Genomic DNA, 16,599 nt, shown 5'->3' on the forward strand with positions numbered 1-16,599 from the left:
AAGGTGTGGTAACTATTCCAGTATGTCAGGTATTTACAGCAGCAAATGACTTCTTCCCTCCTCTGTGATGAGGAATCTGCTGCTAAGTGAGTCTCACACACTTACAAATCACACAGCAGCATAGAGTTATAAATACAGTATGATTACAGCTGGTGTTGTACCAGAACTGTTGCGGTGAAGAAGAAACTGAGACTGAAGGTTGAAGCTCTTGATTTACCAGTCAGTCCAGTCAAGTGGACGTTCCAACATTCACCTCCGATCATGAGGTTTGGCTAATAACCCCAAAGAATGAGAGAGAAGAGTTGAACCACTGCTCCTTTGTATTGAAAGGAGCCAGTTAAAGTGTGTTTGAATAGTATGACTCCCTACTCATAGACCCCAGGGTTGAACCAGGGACGCAGCAGGGGTTGATGCCCCCATCTGGCTTAAGAGTGCCCAGGAGGAGCTGGAGGACGGGGCTGGGGAAAAATGTTTAGGCACTTCTGTGATCCAGATAAGCGTCGGAGGATGACTGGATGATGGATGAATAAGTATGGTAATGTGGTCTTTCTGTGTTTACAGCCTGAAGAGCTCCTCTCCTGATGCTTCAGAGTCTGGCGACAGCCAGCAGCATGAAGGTACAGTAAAATATCCTCTGAAATATCCACTTTAACTAGCCCTAACTAGGGCTGCAACTCACGATTATTTTCATTGTCAATTAATCTGACGATTATTTTCTCGATTAATCGTTTAGTTGTTTGGTCTCTAAAATGTCAGAAAATGGTGAAAAATGTTGGTCAATGTTTCCCAAAGCCCAAGATGACGTCCTCAAATGTCTTGTTTTGTTCACAACTCAAAGATATTGAGTTTAGTGTCATAGAGGAGTAAAGAAACCAGAAAATATTCACATTTAAGAAGCTGGAATCAGAGAATTTTTATTTATTTTTTCTTTAAAAATTATTCACACCGATTAATCGATTATCAAAATAGTTTCCGATTAATTTAATAGTTAACAACTAATTGATTAATCAGCTCTACACCTAATGTAGTTCAGTTAATATTTGATCATCATACATTACATATCGTACGTTAATGTGTTGCTGTTTGTCTGGTTCATATTTTAACATTTGATGTTGGTTTAAGGGACAGAGATGACATTTCCTTTTAGTTTTATCTTGAATTGTGTGTCATGTCTCAAGTTTACAATGAAATCTGTAGCTGTAAAATGAGAAAGTCTGTGACCGAGCCGGTGAGCGATGCTTGGTTTTGGCTTGACTGTTTTCAACATGGCGGCCTGGTCACAAACTTTCTCATTTTATAGCTAAACAGTGCATTAAAATAGGTTTATGAAAACATTTGAGGAGAGAAATAGGCATCACAGTTACAGAATATTGATTCATATTTGATCAGCGCTCCCTAGTTTGCTTAGCTTAGCGAGTACATTGCTGTTCATTGATGTTCATGTATTCTTTTCCTTTCCAGAATACACAGCGTTGTACACCTATGAGTCTCCGGAGCCTGCTGATCTGACCTTTAGTGAGGGAGATGTGATCTGGGTGAGCAAGAGAGAAGGAGAGTGGTGGCACGGCTCTATAGGCGACAGCACAGGCGTCTTCCCCAGCAACTACGTCAAACCTAAAGAGACGGATGTAAGAACATATTCTATACTTGCCGATATATACAGGGGAAAAAACTGTATCCAGTCCATTACTGTGTAACACTGTTTTGGTATTTGTGGTGGTGTTGGATTGCAATATATTGCAAGGCGTTCCTGATAATTTCTTCACTCCCTGTATATGTTTTTGTAGTGCTTCTAAAGGTTTGTAATGATGATGTAATTGTAATTTTTCAGACATCAAGTATATCTGGAAAGAAGAAGCCAGGTAAGATCACATCTCGTCTTTTTTGTCTAAACTCTCTGACCTACATAAGAACACAATACCTGGTTACAAAGTTGCATCATTTGTGTCTTCAGAGATTGCCCAGGTGACCAGGGCCAAGCCCTCTACCAGCCCTGAAATGCTGAATCTGGAGACTGGTCAGCTCATCCTCGTCCTCGGCAAGAACGCTAATGGCTGGTGGCTCGGAGAACTGCAGGTCAGTTTTCATCTGCAGTTCACAGTGGGTTTCTGTGGGTCCTTAATACTGTAGATAACCAGGGGGGTCAGTGGTTCTTCACATTATACACTAGTCAACCTTTTTGGCCTGTAACCCACTAGAACAAAGCCTTTTGGTATATATCGATTGTGACCAGTTCAACCACGTTTTTTTCCTCTTATTTTTTATGAATCATTTTTAGTGGTGTGTTGAGGTCAAATAATCCAGCAGTTCACAAGAAAAAAAGAACAATTGGAGACAAGAATCTGTGTTGGCAGTGATGACTCCAGCTATTCCAAAAATGGGCAAAGAGGTGGATGGAGCTGAGGCGGCCACAGCAAGCCATATTATTCATCCGATATGTGCATGAAAATATCTCCAAAAGGCATCAACATCACAAACACGGCCCAGAGGTTAAGTTCAGTGACTCAAATTAGCTGAGGTGACATCTAGCAGACGGCTAACGGCTGTGACGGCACCCACCTGTCACTCAAAGCGCCCCCCTAATCATTCATAAATTTAAGCACTTAATATAATTTAAACGGGTGAGTTATAGTTCTATGGGGATTGACTCCCTTTTGGAGCCAGCCTCAAGTGGCCATTCAACGAACTACAGTTTGTGGCACTAAACGCATTGGCTTCACTTCTCAGCACTGGAGGTTGACGCTTGGGGTGCCTGACCCCCTGGTTGGAAACCACTGCACCTGAGGTTTCTGGAGAACTCCATGTTCATGGATTTGGAGATAAATGTTGACCAGCATCCCTGCTGTCTGATTAAAACTTCATTCTCCACGTTTGTTGGTGTGGTCTTTCTCTAGGCTCGTGGTAAAAAGCGTCAGAAGGGCTGGTTTCCTGCCTCTCATGTCAAAATATTGGGATCCAACAGCGGCAAGTCCACACCAGCACCCCAATCAGGTAACACACACACACACTTCTACAAGTCAGGTGAAGGCCAGGAGTAACAAAGTACACTACATAAATAAAACAATGGTGTAGTAAACTCTTCTTCTTCTCCTCTCTCAGTCTGTCAGGTGATAGCCATATACGACTACACGGCCGCCAACGGGGACGAGATGAGCTTCTCCAAAGGTCAGCTGATCAACGTTTTGGACAAGAACGACCCGGACTGGTGGAAAGGAGAGATGAACGGGGTCACTGGTCTGTTACCCACCAATTACGTTAAGATGACCACGGCGGATTGTGACCCCAGCCAGCAGTGTAAGTAAATCCCGTAAACATGATATCACGACTAGACATGAAAGGAAATATGCTTGTTTAAAACACAGAGATGCTCTTCTTCCATGCTGCTTAAAGACTAATACTTGTCCTTCTATGCAACCTCCATCTACCATCACCGACAGTTTTTCATCCACCCACCTCTTCATCTGTATTTCCTTTCTTCTCACTGACTATTTCACCTTTTCCCCTGTTTTTCCCCACTTCCTCCCTCCCTCCCCAATCTGTGTTTCTCCTTCCCTCTCTCTCTCTCTCCATTCCTCTTTCTCCTTCTAGGGCGGTAGAAAGTCCTCTTCCTCCTCCACCTCCTCTTCCTTCTTCCTACTCCTGACTTCAGAGAGACCCACTATTACACACTGCTCTGAAGGGGGAGAGTGTCTGGACTCCCTGTCTACTAACTTGAGCTAATGTCACTGCGTGTGAGAGAGTGAACAGGTGTCTGTGTGATAGAGGGAAACAATGAAAACAAGTCATGTGTTGCCTGTGAATGAATCAGGAACTGAAACAACTTTCTCATGACTCTCAATGCTGATTCCTTGAATTGTTAAAGCCTCGGTGCCTTTTGTGATTTCCTCAATCCTTGTTTTGATTGTGAACCGACGATTGCTGTAATGCATCTGAAGCAGAGGGATAGTGGGTCTCTCTGTGGCTTCTTTCCTTTTGTTTCTCTTCACAAGACTCTTATTTTTCCCCTCTAGTCATGCTGCATCACCTTCTTTTTCTTTCATCTCTTTTACTTTGCTTTCCCCTTTTTCTCAGTTTTTTTTCCATTCTTACTCTCCAATTTTGAGAGTTTAACTCACACAGAGCCCACTATTTGTCTCTGTCTGTCCTCAGAGCTGTGTCTATATTCAGATACAATGCGCAAGTTTTACTGTCACTTTCTAAGCCGTGTTCTCTATACTAACAATGAATACTGTACTAACCCTCAAGCGAAGCCTGTGGGTATTTTGAGAAATAACGGACAGCACAGCACTCCTGCACTCCACTTGAAATTGCTTGAAACAAGGCATGATGGAGTGGCAGTTTGTAAATTCATCAGAGAAATATGTTCTGGAAAGAATAAAGTAATAGATATGTTCAAGAAAAACTTGTTTCTACTAAACAGATGTTTGGAGATGTAGCATTACGTTTTGCTTTCAACCTTTTTGCAGTGGGCTTTTGATTTAGTGCCTTTTGAAAAACGTTTGTTCAACTTAACTTGGACAGGAAATAGTACAAGCAGAAGCGTACAGTTTGTCCTCTACATTTAAAAGCCATAACTGGGTCAGCTGTTAACACTAAGAGAAGGAACATAAATAGTCACCATATGGCGAAGTGCTTCAAAGCTATTGACAGACACAAACTTTGCCTCCAGGGGGTGATATCAAGAAACTGCTGCTGCACCTTTTATATTTACTGAGTGCTGTTTTGCTGCTGCTCCGAATGTTTCTGTCAGTGCAGAAAGTGAATGCTTGCCTGCTCACGGTGTTCACCACAGTGAAAATAATAGTCATTATTGTTAAGATCATGGATACATTTCCTTCAGGTGAAAAAAGTGAGAAGTCTATGCAAGCTTCTCAACTGTGATTCCTGTCTTGATAAATACTGCGGTGCACCGACATCAAGGTTCGTGAAAGATGCTTCACTACAGTTCAGATGTATTTGGTGCACCACCATCAAATTCACTGTAATAACGAACCCTCATGAGAGGAAAGCAAATGAACCACACTGACGACATACTGTATACAGAACATTTGTGGTACGAGATGGTGTAACTATTTTTGAAGACGTATCTAATATATTTTCTGATTCTGACATAAAATATAAAAAAATAAAGATTGGTTTGAAATGACAGTTAAGTGTTTCATTATTGTTTAAAATCAGTTTCCACCTCTGCAGGGTTTGTGTGTGTGTGTGTTGCATGCAGTGTTTACATTGTCAACACAATACACATGATTAAGATGGACAGATATACAGTATATGAACAACTGTTTTTGTAACCTGTACTCAGCGTCAAACATCCATGTGTCTTCCTTTTTTTTGTGGTGGTAACTGTAGTAATATTAGTTCTATCTGATCTGGACATCTTTAAGAAAAAAAGTCAAAGTCTGAAAATTAGAAAAAGACAAATCTCTTTCCACTCCGAACATGCGTCACATGATGAGAAAGACAGAGAGAATCCCCCTTCCTGTTTTGGTACTAACAGATTTAGTCCAGGAGAAGTTTTAGTCTGATATCAGCGACGAGAAGATAACGGGACAGAACAGGAGAGACGCAGTACAGTCAGACAAACGCAACAGAAGACAACTAACTAAAATACTTTGAGAGACATAATCGTAGCGATGACTTTACAGAGCAGCTTTCACTTTCTAAACCTTTGGGATGAGACAGACGATGAGGGAGAGGAAAGACAAGGGTCAGCTATTGTGCGACCTTCACAATGGGCTAATGGGCTGCATGTATCAGGTAAGTGTGTATGTCTTCCCCGTTTCCCTTTCCAACCTCTTCCCCCCCGCTGCCGTGTCCCCCCTCCTCTCTGAAAACTTCAGTAACGTATGCATGGACTTCAAAAAGTGCAGCAGAAAGAGTCTAAAGCAGCATTGTGTTTTTTTTGTCCAACTGTCCAGCAGGAGGCAGTGAATGCAGTGAATGCAGTGTTAAAGTGGTTGCTGTGGTTTAACTAGTGGCTTGGTTTTGTTGCACTGGTTGAATTGTTGTTGTGTGTTGTTCCTCTCCTGCAGGGTGTGCAGACCTGAACAGCCTGGACTCGCTGAGCTCCCAGGAGAAGAAGAGACAGGGTTACATCCATGAGCTGATCCAGACTGAGGAGAGATACGTGGAAGACTTACAGATAGTGCTGGAGGTAACGGACACATGTCCTGCTTAATAACTCATGTATCAACAGAGAGTTTCACTCTCATATATAGTAAATCCATCCAGTATATCATGAGAATGAGATGTGTCTGCATGATATCCTGATCAAATACCTGTCCTCATGCGGAAACGTTCTCTTAAATTTCTATTATATTTTCTCTTAATTTTCCGTTAAGAGATAGAATAAGAGAAGTTAACTCCAGATGCACCAAACGTTCTTAACCATCCAAACCTGCTCTTACCCAGGTGTGCTGAATGATGAACCCCACTTAATCATAAATTGGAGGCATATGGCCAATTGTCTATTATTAGCATAGGTAACACCCCCTAAACACTATATAAGGGCAGGTGTTGTGCCGCGTGCAAATGCTCTGGTACATGTCCAAGATTTGGAGAGAAAAAAATGCTGCAAGAAGAACTTAGATAAGATAAGATTAGATAAACTATATGTTCCAATAGTATTTATTTAGCCCTCAAATTTAATAATCCAATCATTATAACTACTCTAAAACATATAATAATCTAAATTGATTATATGATATTCATGCTTTTTTTTTTTTTTTCTTTTTTGTTCCTCAAATTTAAAACTTGTTTCCTTGTGTTGGACAAACAATTTGTGAACTGTGAAAACAATTTAGTTTTTCTTATCTTGGTAAGAGTGCTCTCGTAAAATGTTCTTCTACCTAAGAGAAGAGCAAAAAAATAAGAAAACATTGGAGAATTCCAGAAATCAAGGGGTACTAATAAAATAAGAGCAAATCGTGGAACAAAACCTAGAGAGAAAATAAGAGAAGATTTGTTCGTATATCGCTTCCTGCATGAGGCCCAATGTATGCAAATCCATCATTTTAATCCGTCTTGTCTCCTGTCTTTTGTGTGTGTCTCTGTGCAGGTTTTCCATAAGCCTATGTCAGAGTCGGGCCGGCTGAGTGATTCAGAGATGGCCATGATGTTCGTCAACTGGAAAGAACTGCTGGCCTGCAACTCTAAACTTTCCAAGTAAATATCACACGGACAGAGTGTTTGACATCTAGAAGGGACTGTCTGTCTCATGGAGTGATACCATTTTATATTATATTATTATAATACAAGTGTAGCTTATGTTTATTGTTTATGTTTATTTATTCTGCACACATTAAGACTACACAAACGTAACACAAATAAATAATACGCAGTGCAAAATGAGGCAAATAACCCACTGATCTGTTTTGAAGCCTCCACCTAAATAGTGTTAAAAATGTACAATGTTATAGGGAACACAAGATTCATTTACAGAAATAAAATGACTACATAATAGTGATGACAAACATTAAAAAAAATATATATATAGAAATCAACAATAACAATGAATATATCAAAAAAGGGGGATATTGCTTTAAACATCTACGTTGACTTCTGAGCAATTGTAATCATACATAACACTATGAGTGGAACAAATAAAAAAACAGATACATGGACAACATGGGGAAAAGCAGTTTAAAAAACAGCAGATAAATGACCTTTTAAGCATCTTTAGAAACATTTAATAGATGAACAGTTTTTTGATGGATGTGAAAAGCCACTCCATAATTTGGTACCCCTAAATCTTATCGAAAATTGACCTCTACTAATGAGAAATTTAGGAGGTTGAAGATCTAAAGATTGACGAGTTCAGTAAGAATGGACCAGTCATTTTAATGTTGTGTCTGTGGATTCTGTCTGTACAAAAATACAGAGCTGCTTGCGTCATATGTGTACATTTCTGTGTGTGCAGGGCACTACGTGCACGTAAGAAGATGGGCGGGGAGAACATGCCGGTGCAGATGATCGGAGACATCCTGGCCGCGGAGCTGTCCCACATGCAGCCCTACATCCGCTTCTGCTCCTGCCAGATCAACGGAGCGGCGCTGCTCCAGACTCGTTACGACAACGAGCCCAACTTCAAGGACTTCCTCAAGGTAGGAGAGCGAGGGAGGTAGTGAGCAAAGAAAAGAAGTAGGTCATAAATGCAGAGTGACAGAAGAATAGTGGAGTTGTGTTGAAGGGAAGGAAGAGGTGTGTGTTTAAACTGACCTAGAATCATTCTCAAACAGATACTCAGTTACAACTGTACAAGATTCGTAATGTGTTTATTAACATTGTCTTTTATTCCCATCAGAAAATTGCCACAGACTACAGGTGTAAAGGCATGCCGCTGTCCAGCTTCCTGCTGAAACCCATGCAGAGGATCACACGCTACCCGCTGCACATCAAAAACGTAAGCCATCTTGTTAATGAGCGCGTCTGTGTTTGAAATCCTCATTAAGTGGTTCAAATACTGACCTTACTGTGTGTAATTTGAAAAAAAGAGTGTTTTGCCATTTCGTCTCTCATCTGTGGGTGTAATTAACTTGTATTTATGTGTGTGTGTTTAGATCCTGGAGAGCACCGCAGAGGGCCACTCTGACCGAGGTCCTCTGAAAGAGGCTCTGGAGAGGGCGGAGGAACTCTGTCAACAGGTTCATTTCTTCACTGATTCTCTCATTTATGTCCTCACTCGTTACTTTTATTACATTTTTGGGGTTTATTTTTTACTGCATTCTGTGTGGAAAAGGTTTGAATGATGTTAATGTGATGAATTGTCGTGTTAATCAGGTGAACGAGGGCGTGAGAGAAAAGGAGAACTCTGACAGACTGGAATGGATTCAGAACCACGTACAGTGTGATGGCCACGCAGAGGTAGTAAACCTACTAATTAACTCGCAGTATAGTATGAATCAAGTGCATTATATATAAAACAATTAATTCAATTTGTATTACCTTATAAGTTGGTATCAACAGAGAATATACAGTATATACCTAATTCTAAACAAGATATGAGAGATCCTTCTAAAGTGACTGTCTTTCAACAGAACATGGTCTTTAACGCTCTTACCAACTGTCTGGGCCCCAGGAAACTGCTCCACAGCGGCAAGGTGAGTAACACTGTCTGAAACTCTGGTAACCGAGGTCAGTGAACCTCTCTGGTGGGTCTTCATTTTCTAGAAAAATTTCCATTTTCCATTTCACCAAATTAATATTTAAAATGTTAAAGAGAGCAGACAGGCTGCGGAGAACAGGGAGATGAAATGTGAAACAGTACCGGGTCAGAGCCCGGGGTGTCGCGGTCACATGTTACAAGCCAAACTTTCACAGTGGAGATCAGTGAGCCGGTTCATCTGAGCAGAATCCCAACTGAAGGATCAGGCGGTGGTATTACAGCACCATGAATAATATTGTTATATAATTAGCTTTTTGGCTTGAGAATGAAATGTCTTCTGATGGTGAACAGTTGACTACAGTACCACCATCCTCACTGAGCAGTTACAGAAGTAAAAATGTTTTTGTAATACGTGTAAATACTGTTTAATTATTGTTGTAGCGATTATAAATAATATGAAACGTATATATCGCTTGCTTCTTTTCAGATGAACAAGGTGAAGAGCAACAAGGAACTCTGGGCTTTCCTCTTTAACGACTTTCTGCTTCTGACTCATACGGCTAAACAGTTCACCTCGTCTGGGCCTGATAAACTGTTCAGCAGCAAGAACAACGTACAGCTCAAGATGTACAAGCCGGTAAGACACACACACTTTGGCCCAATCCCAATCTCCACACTCACAGACTTTGAGGCGCGTTCCTGCTCAGTGCGTGAGAGCTCAGGGCTGTCCCACTTTCAAATCATCAAGTGCATAAGGGCTCTGATGTGGGCTTTTTGACGCCATTATGCATCCTTGCTTGAGGGACACTTCAAGATTTATTGAACCAATATGTTATTTTCTTATCAGGGCTGGCCCCTCATAGTCGATTAGTCGACTAATCAGTCATTTTGGTCTCAGTTGACTAACATTTCTTTAGTCAATTAGTCGTTTTTTATGCTTTTTTTTTTATGCGGAATGACTTATTTCCAAGAAACTTAAAAGCACATCATCATCTAAAGACACAAATTAAAGAGGTGCTTTTGTGTGATTCTTTGTGGAGAATCTCAGTTTTACAGATCTGTTGATTAAATCAACGAATCAATTAGTCGTCAAAAACGTATTAGTGTTAGTCGACTAAGAATTTCTTTGGTCGAGGACAGCCCTAATTATTATATGCTGAATGTTTAATAATTCATCAATTATTCATAAGATAGAAAATACATATCTCAAAATACCGCAAAAAATGTTGGGTATACAACACTATACTGACACTAGGCCTATTAGCCTATAGCTATTATAGCTATATTTGCTTATAGTTTGTAAATTCATTAAGTTCTAGAAAACAAATGGGAAATAATGCGTTTATCACTTGTCCACTCTGCAAGGCCAGAGTCTGGATGATATGAAGATCTGGCATTCAGTCTCATAAACACCTTGATCGTCTTTACATTAATAGATGTAAAATAAAAAGTCCTACAGCGGAGATTGTCAGATACGTACTGGAGGAGTGGCTTTCTTTCTTTCATTCTTTCTTTTCTTTATGCGTTGTTTTAAAGCAACATGTGAAGTCAATCAAGCTCATGAGGGTTTAGTGATTAGGCATTAGTGGAGATGGGACCTTTTGTGTTAAGTTTCAATGTGTTTTTTTGAGGCAGCATGACACTTGTATTTTCTTTTTAAAACTCTACACTTTTATAATATGGTGTTTGACCGTGTCTAATCTTTTACTTCCTGTAGCCTGTGCTGCTAAATGAAGTTCTGGTGAAGCTGCCAGATCCGTCTAGCGATGAGCCCACCTTCCACATCTCACACATCGATAGAGTCTACATACTCAGGACCGACAACATCAATGAACGGTAGCTGCACACACAAACACACACACACACACACACACACACACACACACAGATGTGGTGTGTTTATTGGTGACCTGTACGATAACTGTGTGTGTGTTTGTGTTTTCAGGACGGCTTGGGTTCAGAAGATCAAGGCTGCGTCTGAAGAATTTATTGAGACGGAAACAAAAAAAAGGGATAAGGCCTATCAAGGTTTGTCTCTGCACTCAGGCAGACGTTCTGATGGTAACCAATGTGATGATCTCTGGATTAATCAATCTGTGTCTGTGTGTGTGTGTGTATGTTAGCTGCACGATCTGTGAAGGCTAGTGGAATCGGCAGACTTCTCGTCACCATCTTGGAGGCCACCGAACTCAAGCCAGGCAAACCTAACGGTGAGCATGGATGCACTCGTGTTACAGGGTGGTCCTTACAGTTCAGTGGACTAAGAAACACACCATGAATTTAAAACGTTGTGGTAGAATCCAGATTTTAATCCCTGCTGCATGCACTGCTGCATGGATACCTAATGAAGCCAAGATAAAGCCACATTTAATTATGGTGATCTGTCATCCCTTTTTTCATCAGTTCACTTTCAGTTAGAGGCCTTTCTGTGTACTTAAATGCTCTTTCTTCTCTTTCTTGACTCTCCTCTCTTCTGTTGCTCCTCTATCGTCCCCTCTTTTCCATTTTCTTAATCTTTTTATTGGCTCTCTTCTCCTTTCCTCTCCCTGCTCTGACTTACACCCTCTTCTCACCTGTCTTCATGTCCTCCCCCAGGTAAGAGTAACCCCTACTGTGAAGTGACCATGGGAGCTCAGATGTTCACGTCCAGAACGCTCAACGAAACTCTCAACCCCAAGTGGAATTTCAACTGTCAGTTCCACATCAAAGACCTTTACCAGGACGTCCTCAGCATCACCGTCTATGAAAGGGACCTGTTTTCACCTGACGGTCAGTCACCTGCTAATGTCCTCCTTTCTTCTTCTTCGCTCTCTTTGCTCTCTCTTCTTCTTCTTCTTCTTTGCTCTCTTCTTCACTCCCTTTGCTCTTTCTTCTTCTTCTTCTTTGCCCTCTCTTCTTCTTTGCTCTCTTCTTCGCTCTCTTTGCTCTTTCTTCTTCTTTTTCTTCTTCTTCCTCCTCTTCTTCTTTAGCTCCTACTGCTTGCAGTTGTAAACTTTGATACAAAAATCTGAAAAATCTCAATTTAGAATTGTATTTTTCCCTAATTCTCACCTTTGTGTCACTGGATACCTAACTATCACATTTTCCGAGGTCTTTTAAAACCCAATTAAAATGCTCCTTTCTATTTCTTCTCTTATGTCAGCCTTTCTGGGTCGGACAGAGGTTCCCGTGGCAACCATAAAGAAAGAGCTGGAAAACAAGGGGCCGGTAACGCGCCGTCTTCTGCTGCACGAGGTTCCTACAGGGGAGGTGTGGGTCCGCCTCGACCTGCAGCTCTTTGGCAACAAATAGACACGTAGGACGAACTGAAATAATGATGGGGTCTTCTACCGAGACATCCAAATAAGGATATTTTTAACCAAATAAGAAAGGCTGCTTTTTGTCACCTAAACAATCGGATGGTTCCCCACACATATCAAACAAGACACCCCTGAACTGAACACGCAACACGCCTTAATATTTTAATATTAACCAGCACTAATAATACCTCTTCTGATGTCATCTGAATCTTCCAGTAGGGTCTGAGTGACATCATGGGAACCCACCAATAGGAGTCAGATCTGGCTCATGACCTCAGATAAAGAGGGCAGCAGGACTGGTGCAGCTGTTTGCATCTGAACAACATGTACTGTACTCTCTGAAGGATGTCAAAGGAACAACTACAGCCTGACTTCTTAAACAGTGGAGACGCAGCGTGTCAGGAAGCGGAATCTGCTGTAATAATTTATAGCCTTCAGACTGGGAGGTAGACCTGGACAAAAATCATATAATATTAATAAATCAATAAGATATAAAGGGTTACATCTATTATCTAGACTCTTAACAGCTCTGTATCCCAGTTACAACAGTTTCAGTGTTCAATTATTGAGACACACCTTGCCAAGTCTGGTCAACCAAGGCCATTTAATGAGTGTTTTTCTCTTAACTTACAAGATATAAATACGTTGACTTCATGATGAAGTTGTGACTGATCTGTAACGGCTTCTCACAGCGACATTAAGCGCATCATATACAGTAGACGGCAGATGACGGACTCTGTCGGACAAGAAGTTTTTGCTCTGGTCTGGAGTCAGTTTACTACTGTAGATAGAAGATCTCAGGATACGTTCTGGGTTGAATCTGTGTCACTGTAACTATGTTGTGTGTGTGTTTTTGAGTGTGTGTGTGGAGTGTGGAAGTGTTAGTTGAGATATAGTACATACAAATATCTTCAGCTGAGGGCTCTTGATGCTGCAACTTTTTGGAGTTAGCTGATAACTTCTGGCCTTAATGCAAGTCTTCTTTTTAGTCTTTTAAAAATCTGTCCGCTTCTAAAACCATTTGAATTCTTTGGGATGATGTTGGCCTTGATGCTGGTCTTAGGATGGACGTATAAGCTTTTTTCTTCCGTGTGCAAAAATCAGCCACGGCCAAGTAGTTTGAGTGCAAAACAATTTAGGTGACAAAATGAAGCAGGTATGAAAAGCTGTACTGACGAACACCTTGAACTCAGTCAGCTCTTCCTGCCTTTTCACTGTGGAGGGTTTTGAGGTTGTCAATATTTTGAGGCAACACAGATTGGCAGTTTGTCAGCAATAATTAACAGTATTTGCTCACTTGTGTTTTTATTCTTTACACTTCCACCCTGCCAGACAGATTTTTTAAGTGTCATCTCCAATCCTCGCCTCACTGACGGAAATATTGTCCATCTCTGTCGCCTCAAAAAGTTTCCCTCTATAAATATCTGCCATTACGATGATGTAGTGTGTAAAAGCTTTTTTATTTATGTTTTCGGTTGATTTTTTTTGGGGGTCTTCTGCCTCATTTTTACTCTTCTGTCCTTTGCATCCAGTTTCTTTCCTAACTCTGAGCGCCTACTGATGCTCTGGATATTAACAAAAAAAAAAGTGTTGTATTTATTTCTTAATTTATGCGTGTGTGACTATCCAAAGATTTGGAGCGGCTTTGCTTGCTGTGTCATCTTGGATAATCAGTTGGTATCCACTGGGTTTGTTTTGTGTGACGTCAGATAGTAAAAATGGGTTTATTGGACACACGTCGACGATACTGTTTTGAAAGGCAATATAACATCTTAGATGACTCTCTGCGATTTGAGTTTTACTGTAAGTAGACTAGGTCACTAGTTGTTTTGTTAGGCCTGCTGTTTTTATATTCTATTAATTTGTTTTATTCAATCCACAAAACTCTGTTTTTAAGTCCTGTATTAACGTTGATGTTTCTTTGAATTTGTGGAAAATGTGCAAATAGGCTGGACTACCTTCCTCGTCTGTGTAGGGGTGTTTTGAAGTTTGTCTTTTATTTTACTTTTTTATTTTCCGCGGCCTTCTGCATTGACTGCTGCTGTGCTAACTGAGTTTAAGGCCTCTCTAACCAGAGTGTCTGGAGTCTGTAACCTGCTGTTTGTACTCACTTTGGCCTCCATGTGGCGCTCTCTGAATCAGGGTTTCTTAAGTCAAATTAAAGACATTAAAAGTGAACAAACTGTCAAATTATTGTCTGGTTAAATAAAAGTGACATTTTTAAACGTATGTTAACGAGTGAGACTAAGGCTGATCTGGATCTTATGTGACACCTGATCATTTTAAATGCAACACTAGCTTGATGTGGTTTCTTTTAAAAAAAAAAAATCAGTCATCTGAGTAACTGCTCAGAACACACACTTTCAGCCTTTGTACATACACCGATCAGCCATAAAATTAAGACCACTGACAGGTGAAGTGAATCTAGTTATTTAGTAAAATATAGTCAATATTTTGTTGAATACATCATAAAACAAGGTCCAAGTTTAAAGATATTCATGGAATTTAAGGGTCTTATTGATAAAAATTTTATGTAGACGAATATTTAAAGAAATAATATTAATACATCCACAGAGCTTTTAGAAAGATGCCAAATAAAATATGGCTTTTTCTGAAAATATAATATGATTTTGAATTAATCATTTTAAAAATGTAGGCGGGTCCAAAATGAGTGTTTTGTTCACATCTGTGGAAGATATCTGACATTTGATTCCCACTTCTAACGAGGCTTGTGAGCCAATAGTATAACGACGTTGATATCATGTGGTTTCTCTGGGTCGTCAGTTAGTGTGGAAAAAACGGATAAATGCCTGAGATTGACGGTAAGTGCCTGACAACGACTTGTTGTGAAGTGAATGCAATGGAACGGGGGAGTGAGAAAGCGACATGTAGTGGCTGAATGTTATCAATATAGCACCTTTAAGATTTGAATATTTCTTATTTTATTATATTTAATTTTACTTCACTGGTTTCTGTTGGTGTGCAGCCACAGAGTCAGTGAAGTTGAGTGTGGAGTTGTCAGTGCACACCAATAGACCTCATTAAGTCCTTCTTCACCCTCCACTGGCTCCGGGTCCACAGGAGCAACAGTCATTATGTAACCGCACTGAGTGGCCCTACGATCGGCTGACAGCAACACACACAGCTGCAAAACTGAGTCGACCAAGTCAGCTGAACTCAACCTTCTGCAGCAGCGTGCTACACTGGGAGTAATGGATTTAATGCGGTGGGACTGTGGTGATATAAATGGCGCTAACTAATGCTAACTAATTCTGTTACACTCACATCTCTTGATCATGAGAGGACTTCAAAGTTTTAATTTTACACAATTTGAAATGATGGCTCTGAATCATAATCTTCAATGATACAAAGCTACTAATCACAGATAGATGTCTATATTCTATATAGACTGTCTATATGTCTATGTCATACTGTCTATATAGAGACTATGTCTATATAGACAGTATATGTGTATATATACTGTATATACATTGTATATATGTATGTATGTCTATATATATGTATTTATATATGTATGTATGTGTATATATATGTATATAAATGTATATATATATATAAAATGTAAAATACTTTTAGATGCCAAAAAAAATCCTAATAACCTGACATGACTGATTGCAAGAATAAAGTATAAAAAGTAAAGTTAAAGTAAATTCTCACTGTAAACACACTGCTAAGAGGATGCATGTGGCATGGATATAATACTGCACCACGTTTAGAAATACCAGCAGTGAAAAGACAGAATGTGTCTTTTTTAATATGAGTGTGAAAGTTGTAATAAGTAGTAGCAGTGTGTTGTATTAATTTAATTTTGCTTAGTACATTAAGTGGAAAGCTAAAATTAGATATTGTGTAAAGAGATGAATACGTGCAGACAGCTTAAAAAAAAAAAAAGTCGCCTGCCGCGATGTCTGCATGCCTGTGTTATATATGTGTAGTCAGGATAAAGGTCACGTACGTCTGTGAGTAATATACTGTATGAATGTGTGCTGCTGGCTGAGTGTCAGTGTGAACTCTCTAGTCCCTCAGGAGACAATATACCGGTTTGGAGCACAAGAAATAAACTCTGGAGAAACAAATCAACCCTCAAACATTTACATTTAGTGAAGTGGACCTAATATTAAATTAACATACTGAAAAGCTTTTAACATGCTCTCATAATCAAATATTTAACAT

General features: G+C 40.0%; 1 protein-coding gene across 2 annotated transcripts in view; it reads left to right on the top strand.

Annotated features, from left to right (window-relative positions):
• itsn2b (intersectin 2b) overlaps nucleotides 1–14,587 on the top strand; it is a 37,709-nt gene extending 23,122 nt beyond the window's left edge. For both annotated transcript variants that reach the window (XM_074612598.1, XM_074612605.1), the window contains exons 22-40: nucleotides 562–617; nucleotides 1,462–1,628; nucleotides 1,832–1,862; nucleotides 1,955–2,076; nucleotides 2,895–2,991; nucleotides 3,100–3,294; nucleotides 6,036–6,157; nucleotides 7,061–7,167; nucleotides 7,922–8,105; nucleotides 8,306–8,404; nucleotides 8,562–8,645; nucleotides 8,782–8,865; nucleotides 9,039–9,101; nucleotides 9,594–9,743; nucleotides 10,824–10,942; nucleotides 11,052–11,134; nucleotides 11,230–11,316; nucleotides 11,702–11,875; nucleotides 12,249–14,587. In XM_074612598.1, coding sequence (XP_074468699.1) covers nucleotides 562–617; nucleotides 1,462–1,628; nucleotides 1,832–1,862; nucleotides 1,955–2,076; nucleotides 2,895–2,991; nucleotides 3,100–3,294; nucleotides 6,036–6,157; nucleotides 7,061–7,167; nucleotides 7,922–8,105; nucleotides 8,306–8,404; nucleotides 8,562–8,645; nucleotides 8,782–8,865; nucleotides 9,039–9,101; nucleotides 9,594–9,743; nucleotides 10,824–10,942; nucleotides 11,052–11,134; nucleotides 11,230–11,316; nucleotides 11,702–11,875; nucleotides 12,249–12,397 — 2,173 coding nt within the window. In that variant the 3' untranslated portion in view covers nucleotides 12,398–14,587. The remainder of the gene's footprint in view (nucleotides 1–561; nucleotides 618–1,461; nucleotides 1,629–1,831; nucleotides 1,863–1,954; nucleotides 2,077–2,894; nucleotides 2,992–3,099; nucleotides 3,295–6,035; nucleotides 6,158–7,060; nucleotides 7,168–7,921; nucleotides 8,106–8,305; nucleotides 8,405–8,561; nucleotides 8,646–8,781; nucleotides 8,866–9,038; nucleotides 9,102–9,593; nucleotides 9,744–10,823; nucleotides 10,943–11,051; nucleotides 11,135–11,229; nucleotides 11,317–11,701; nucleotides 11,876–12,248) is intronic.
• Nucleotides 14,588–16,599: the final 2,012 nt, after the last annotated feature.

Source organism: Sebastes fasciatus, chromosome 2, assembly GCF_043250625.1.
Source record: "Sebastes fasciatus isolate fSebFas1 chromosome 2, fSebFas1.pri, whole genome shotgun sequence".
Taxonomy (NCBI): Eukaryota; Metazoa; Chordata; class Actinopteri; order Perciformes; family Sebastidae; genus Sebastes; species Sebastes fasciatus.